This window comes from Quercus suber, unplaced genomic scaffold, assembly GCF_002906115.3.
Source record: "Quercus suber isolate HL8 unplaced genomic scaffold, Cork oak 2.0 scaffold_254, whole genome shotgun sequence".
Lineage (NCBI taxonomy): Eukaryota > Viridiplantae > Streptophyta > Magnoliopsida > Fagales > Fagaceae > Quercus > Quercus suber.
The window spans coordinates 22,883-30,391 of NW_027069710.1; the positions used below are offsets into that span (position 1 = coordinate 22,883).

Genomic DNA, 7,509 nt, shown 5'->3' on the forward strand with positions numbered 1-7,509 from the left:
GTATGTGGTCAATGAGTTGGCGCACACATTTTTTTCATTTAAAAAAAGAAAAAAATGTTTCTTAAAACAAGTCTACTCCCAATGGTCATCTATCATTCATTCGTTCTATACTCAAAACTCAAAACCCTTATATCCAACTGGAAACTCACAAGTGATTTTGATTTCATCATTTCGCATTTTATTTTCCACAAAAGATAAATGAAGCAATTTATTAATAGTGTGCTTATCTTTTTTCTTTCTTTTTTGACATAACAGTGTGCTTATCTAGTTTTTAGAAAATCATAATATTTACGTGGCACTGTGGCAGTAGTAAATATTTACTTTTTTCAGAAAGGAAAAAGAAGAGGAAAAAAAAAAGAAAAAAGAAAAAAAAGAAAAAAGATGAGCACGGTTGAAGGAAAAAGTACCAGCAGAATCTTAGCTGGATGCACAGCAGCTCGCACCTAATTTCCTGCTTACCTTTTCCCACTCTGATTCTTACCTTTTCACACCCTCTTCATCCATTTTCACCTTCACCTTCACCTTCACCACCATCTCCATCTTCATCCACCTTCACCACCACCTCTCTCTCTCTCTCTCTCTCTCTCTCTCTCTCTCTCATCTGCAAACAGCAAATGAAACACATTCACACTCACACTCACACTCTCATTCTCACTCTTCAGTCTCTGAAAATTTAGTCCACATTCCCACAAATCAACCATAGCCCCTCTGTCACTTTCTTCTTCATCTGAGCCGGTAGTGTTGATGTGGAAATACTACAAGTACAACACAATGCCCACCATTTCCATCACCATCTTCATCCTCTTACTACTCTTATCTTTCACACCCAACCCCATATCCTGCACCCACATTCACACTCACAACCGCAGAATCCTCCATGAACCCTTCTTCCCACAAGACTCCCTCCCTCCTTCACAACCCCCCACCGCCACTCCTCCTCCTTCTCCGCCCACTAGGACCACCCCAAAATACCCATTTTCCGGTTCTACCCCTAAATCATCTCCATTTTTCCCATCCTACCCTTCTCCACCGTCAGCTCCTCCGCCACCTTCTACCTCCACCTTCGCTTCCTTCCCAGCCAACATCTCCTCTCTCATCCTCCCCCACACCTCTTCTCCCAAACATAAATCTTCCAAAGCCGTCGCCGCCGCCGTCTCCGCCGTGGTAATCCTCCTCGCCATTGCCGTTTTCTTCTTATTATTCCACTGGAGACGCAGGAGGATCCGCGGCCTCGACGACGAAGACGACAAGACGTACCTGTCGTCGGAGGTCCAAACAAATGCAGAGGAAACAAGGCCCACCACTGCGACTGCAAGCAAGAGAGTGAGAGGAGCCTCCACTTCAGCAAGTTCTGAGTTTTTGTATCTGGGTACTTTGGTGAACCCTCGTGGAGGAGCTAGGATTGATGATAATGGCGGTTTGGATACTCGGAAAATGGACTCGCCGGAGCTACATCCACTTCCGCCACTTACTGCTAGTGCTAGACAAGCCGATGAAGAGGACGAAGACGAAGAGTTTTACTCGCCGAAAGGGTCATTGGGTGGGAGTGTGAGTGGAACTGGATCTGGGTCCCGACGAGCTTTCGCTGCAGTTGGGAAAATCAGCGATTCGAGTTCGAATTCGTATTCGTCTTCGACATCGGAATCGGGATCTCCTGCTCGGTCTCACTCTATCAGTCTCTCTCCGCCTGTCAGTTGGAGCCCCAAACCCAAGTCCAGAGAAGAAAACCAAAGCCAAAGCCAAAGCCATAACCAAGCTTCAGCTTCAGCCTTGAATGAACCAGCATTGAATGCAGAGAGAGCTCTGGGTTCATCTCCTACAAGAATATCGAATGCCTCTGATCGAGTTACGTACTCACCGACACTGCCTGCTTTATCATTAGAGGTAGGTTTGGGTTTGAAGGAGCAAAACCCAGATGCAGCTTCTTCTTATTCATCATCACCAACATTATCCAGTGCTTCTGAGCCAAAAAGACAGTCTTTTTCACCGAGAGACGCAGACCCAGTTGCTGAATCTCCAATAATATCCATGGCTTCTTCTTGTTCTTCATCGCCATTATCCAATGCTTCCAATCCAAAAAGGCAGTCTTTTTCACAGAGAGAGCCCGAACCAGTTGCTGAGTCTCCTACAATATCCAATTCTTCTTCTTCTTCTTCATCGCCCCGATTGTCAGTGTTGAAATTGCAGTCTCTTTCTCCACAGCAACAATCTGAGAAAGGTTCAGTTGGAAGATATTCGCAGAAAGAGGCAGGCTCAGTCGCTGGATCACCAACAATGTCCAATGCTTCTTCTTCTTATTCTTCATCGCCACGATTATCCAACGGTTCCCAGCCAAAAAGGCAGTCTTTGTCACAGAGAGACGCAGACCCAGTTGTTGAATCAGCGACAATATCCAGTTCTTCTTCTTGTTCTTCTTCGCCAGCGCTTTATTTGGAGCAAAATTCAGTTGGCTTAACCAATGTTTGGGACTCAAATGCGCAGTCTGTTAAGGTTCACGCTCCGCCACCACCACCACTACGGCCGCCGCCGCCGCCTCCTCCGCCACCGCAGCCTCAGTACAGAAATTGGGCAGCTCCAAAACCTTTGACACCAATCTCTAAGCCGCCACCGACGCTATTGATACCGCCTTCAAGGCCTTTTGTATTGCAAACCCCACCAACTACAAAAACAATAACAGAGGTTTCTCCAATTGAGTTGCCACCGGCCTCTTCAACCATAGAAAACAGTGAGGAAACCCCAAAGCCAAAGTTAAAACCTTTACATTGGGATAAAGTCAGAGCCAGTTCTGATCGTGAAACGGTTTGGGATCAACTCAGATCTAGCTCTTTTAAGTATGTTACTCACTTCTCAAACACTCTCTCTTTTCTTTTTCTTTTTCCTTCTCTTTTTGTCTTTTCATTATTATTTTGGGTTTTAATCTACTTTCGGTTTACTTGTTTTTCTTGTCCTAAAACTGTTCAGTTCTATACTTGTTTGTATCATATTTGTTGACTAATTGTGTATTGAATTGGGCTGCTGCAGATTAAATGAAGAAATGATTGAGACATTGTTTGTGGTGAATGCCCCGAACCAGAAACCTAAAGAAACAACTCCACGATGGGCGGCTCCCTCACCAAATCAAGAGGACAGAGTCCTTGATCCGAAAAAGTCACAGAATATCGCAATTTCCTTAAGGGCGCTTAATGTGACCATGGAGGAAGTCTGTGATGCCCTTTTAGAAGGTATCTATAGTCTATCTTGTCTTCTCAATTTTCATGGTGACTTCTTGTTTCTGGGAAAATTGTTGTTTCTCTTATGCAAATGTTATGATTAGAACATATGAACTGTCACATGCTTTAATAATGAAAAATCAGGTTGCTTTTGATGTCTAACTGTTTTTATTCTGAATATACTTTCGTACATTTTATTGCTACTTTTGTGTTTACTTGTATTTGTATGAGAATGGCCTTCTCCAGGGTATTGCACAGTTGAAGTCTGTAAATGAAGCAGAAGTTCCTTAGGCAGGCCTCGTTAGAGTTAATCAACAATCACTTGACTTCTGTCCTCTCTTCTATCTCTTTCTCTCCTTCTGTAGTGCATGCCCATGTGCAGACATTTTAGCTTGCAGACAACAATTTGTGGAAAGTTACAATTATGGTTAGGATTGCATTCTTGTAACGTCTTTCAGTGTGATTATGAGTGGTGGGACTTGATACTCGTAGGTGCAGGAGCTGATGTTGAAGCGGCAGTTAAATAAACTAGCACTTCAGGATCAGGAGTGCCTAGAACTTATTGTCTGTCTTTTTCCTTTGCATTTTCATTTTGTTATGTACACTTTCATCATCTACTGTTTTGTGAAAAGCTAATTTTCTGTAATCCTCTTTAACACAACGCATTAATGGAATGCTAACAACAGATGATGCTTAATATATAGCAAAAGCAAACACCAGAAATTTATCTTCAAAACGAAGACAATGGAGCCCCAGAGGTCCTTGTGTAGATATCCATAACTGATGGGCTTTTTTCCCCCTATTATTGAGATACTGAACTTGCAATTAAAGAGAATTTCTTTTCTTTTCTAAACTAAAAAAAAAAATGCAGGTAATGCGGATACACTTGGTACCGAACTACTTGAAAGTTTATTGAAGATGGCTCCAACGAAAGAAGAAGAACGTAAACTGAAGGAGTACAAAGATGATTCACCAATCAAGCTTGGTCCAGCTGAGAAATTTCTGAAGGCAGTGCTTGATGTGCCTTTCGCGTTTAAAAGGGTGGATGCGATGCTTTACATATCTAATTTTGACTCTGAGGTTGAGTACCTGAAAAAATCTTTTGAAACTCTAGAGGTAATTCAAGTTATCTAATTTCTCCCTCTCCCTGCTTTCCCCTGTTGGTTGCTTTATTTTTTGAATACTACCAAATGGTAATGTTCTGCGATACATCTTCCTTAGAACTTGGAATTTTCCGGACGCCCAATACCACAATATGTTGACTATTCAAATCCTTTGTTACAATTCTTTCTGAACATGGATCATGTGTTGAATGGCCCAGGTTTTTAGGCCAGCTTCCATGAGCATAACTAGGCTTGCCTACTAGTTTCAGTGTGTGTGTTTGTGTGGACACACTTACCTTCGAGTCAAGAAAAAAAAAAAAAGNAGGACCAGAAGAATGTGCCGCACAAGGCCCAAAACGCCTATGTTGACAAAGAGGAAAAAATAAAGCACACAAAATACTTCAACAATTGAGATGCATCTGAATCTGACTCAATTAGTACCACCCTTCAAAGCAAGATTAGAGGTCAAAAGTTTCAAAAAATAGATATAAAATACAGAACAGAAAAATGCCGTTTGATATTACTTGAAAGGAAGGAGCTAAAGGAGGACCCAAGGACAAAATATGTATGAGTATGTGAAGCTTGTGGGATCATACATATTACATGCACAAACTACCAGTACAGACACTTTACTTGATTTGTTTGTGTATATTGCTTATATATTGAATTGCTGCTATTCACCCATTACACAGTACTAGGACGTGTTACTTTCAAACAGTTTTTGAATTATAAAGGAAAATGCTTAACAGCATAAACATGACCAGCTTTAGCAGTCATACAATGGAATTGCTTGAAAATTTGGCATCAGTCCTGGATTGGAACTTGTGAATTGCATTATGTATTAGAAACTAATCAGCTGTAGACGTAACTTGAAGTTCAACATAATTTGAGGAAACATGATAAAATCATAAGGGAAAAGGAAGCAAACTTGCTTGCATATCATAAATGAAAACAAGAAGTAGATTGATTAATGAAATGTAAGCTAAAACTACAAGATACAGATGGAAGTATCCAAGACCTGCTGCCAGGTGGTATCAACAGGAGGTTGTCTACGAGCATCACCTGCATCAAAATCCAGAACTCCATAATCCCTTAAACGAATCTGCAAAAATGAATAAATAAATAAAACTAAGGAGACATAATAAATCTTTGAGAGGGTAATGAAATCCATCACAACATGAAACTCCTGAAAAGTTGAACAGAAACATGTTATCAAACCCGAAGAAAGGCGCGAACTCTTTCCAAATTTCCAACCACCCCACCAAGAGCAGCCTACATGAGATCAAAAGATGTAAATTAAGACATAAGCGTTGAAACAACCAGTGCCAAATATTTGTTTTGAAGCAAGCGGTTCCAACTGATATTGTACTTTATGTTTTCACACATAGCTAAACAGCAAGATCCTTATATATATATATATATATATATAGGAAAGGCGAAACTCTTTAGTCATGACCAGCAACAGAAGTTTACATGAACATGATATAATTGATTGAGGAATTCAAACAACAAAGGTAGAACACTAGAAGCGATAACCAAATAAAGCAATATGTTCATACTGTTAATGAAAATAAGAGAAAATACGAAAGGAGGAACTATTTTCTAAATCATCCCTCAGCCAATCCATTCCATATATATATAGGAGAAGCATTTAAAAATATGACATAGAACATTCTGACAGTGACAGCTGATAGGGACACCTCACTGATGGTATCTTCTAGATACAGCATAACATTTTCTCTCTAACGCATACAAAGGAAAGGAGGAACTATTTTCTAAATCAGCCCTCAGCCAATCCATTCCATGTGTATATATATATATATATATATAGGAGAAGCATTTAAAAATATGACATAGAACATTCTGACGGTGACAGCTCATAGGGACACCTCACTGATGGTATCTTCTAGATACAGTTACAGCATAACATTTTCTCTCTAACACATGCATCATCAACAAAATTCAGTTTGCAACTACCAGCATTGAGAAAATATAATACTAGACAAAATTAATACCTGTGCAGGATGACTTTGTATTGTATCCATGATATACTTCTCATGCCCCCATTCCAGGTGGCGCCTTGCACCAATGACTAGCGACATCTTTTTTGATACATTTTGTTGCACAGTTGAATCTTCACCCATTAGCATCTATCCAAATATTAAAAATATGAATTACTGTATTATAAAGAAGTTTTAAGCAAGAACGAGCTCACAAACTGGATTATATTTGACAAGCCAAGCACAACCAAGAAAGTATACCTGAATGAGGTGCCATATCTTCTGCAAGTTAACGGATTTTCCACTGGATCCCTCAAGACCCAAACTTTCATAAGCACCCTTGAAAGCTGTAGCAGGCTAATCAAAAAATCAAACAGTAAATAAACTTATAAAAATACATAATGGAAAACCCAACTTTTTTACAAGTAATATATAGGAAAATTTAACATACATAAAACAAAAGTTAACTTGAGTTTAGACAGAATCTAAGACCAAAAGCACAATGAAAGAAAAAAGGTGGATATCACTGAATAATACCACATATCACAAATTGAGCATCAATATGCTTTGAACTGAATCCCTAATAACTGTTAAGATAACTTATCATGTTGAATTTGCAACTTTACCATTAATATCAATAATTTAGCAGATTATTAAACAAACAAAAAAGTTGCAATCAGACAACTCAAGCTTATATTCCTTTTAAACGTGATGTGGGAATAATTTAAATGGAAATAACTATATTTACCTTAAATGGTAAGCCACGCTCCCTTGCATTATTTAAATTCTTCACAACTACAGCATAGACTGATGCCTTTTTCTCAATAATAGGCTTGTTAGCTAGAGGTACAAGGTCCATGCTAGATGGACCAGATGAACGTTGAGGGCTAGATGCAATGGACACCATTTGACCTGGATGAGTAGCCCCAGTGCTGGTATCAATCATGTTAGTCCTGGGTAATGTTGAAATTCGGCTTAAACTCTGTAGAAAATCACGTTTTTCTTTTTGCCAATCCTCCTGTTATAAAGAAAATTATATGCCAGAGTCAAGGTTCAAAGCACAATAAGTAAAGAGATCAACTCACAATCAGGGTTAAAAAGCTCAATGTGGAGGATTTTATTATTGATGGTCCTGAATGGACGCTATAAGGTAACACAGCCTAGATGGTTCTCCATAAAATCATCCTTGCCAACCAT

General features: G+C 39.6%; 2 protein-coding genes across 2 annotated transcripts in view; one reads left to right on the forward strand and one right to left on the reverse strand.

Moving 5' to 3' along the window:
• Window positions 1–412: 412 nt before the first annotated feature.
• Window positions 413–4,628, forward strand: LOC111984779 (formin-like protein 1). Its single transcript, XM_065781017.1, has 3 exons — window positions 413–2,831; window positions 3,022–3,221; window positions 4,081–4,628. Exons 1-3 carry the CDS (start codon window positions 745–747, stop codon window positions 4,341–4,343), a joined length of 2,550 nt encoding a protein of 849 aa, XP_065637089.1. The 5' UTR covers window positions 413–744; the 3' UTR covers window positions 4,344–4,628.
• Window positions 4,629–5,285: 657 nt separating this feature from the next.
• LOC112025561 (nuclear pore complex protein NUP93A) overlaps window positions 5,286–7,509 on the reverse strand; it is an 8,038-nt gene continuing 5,814 nt past the window's right edge. The window contains exons 5-9 of the mRNA XM_065781007.1: window positions 7,061–7,330; window positions 6,574–6,669; window positions 6,328–6,462; window positions 5,531–5,584; window positions 5,286–5,414 (exon numbers count right to left, since the gene is read on the reverse strand). Coding sequence (XP_065637079.1) covers window positions 5,301–5,414; window positions 5,531–5,584; window positions 6,328–6,462; window positions 6,574–6,669; window positions 7,061–7,330 — 669 coding nt within the window. The 3' untranslated portion in view covers window positions 5,286–5,300. The remainder of the gene's footprint in view (window positions 5,415–5,530; window positions 5,585–6,327; window positions 6,463–6,573; window positions 6,670–7,060; window positions 7,331–7,509) is intronic.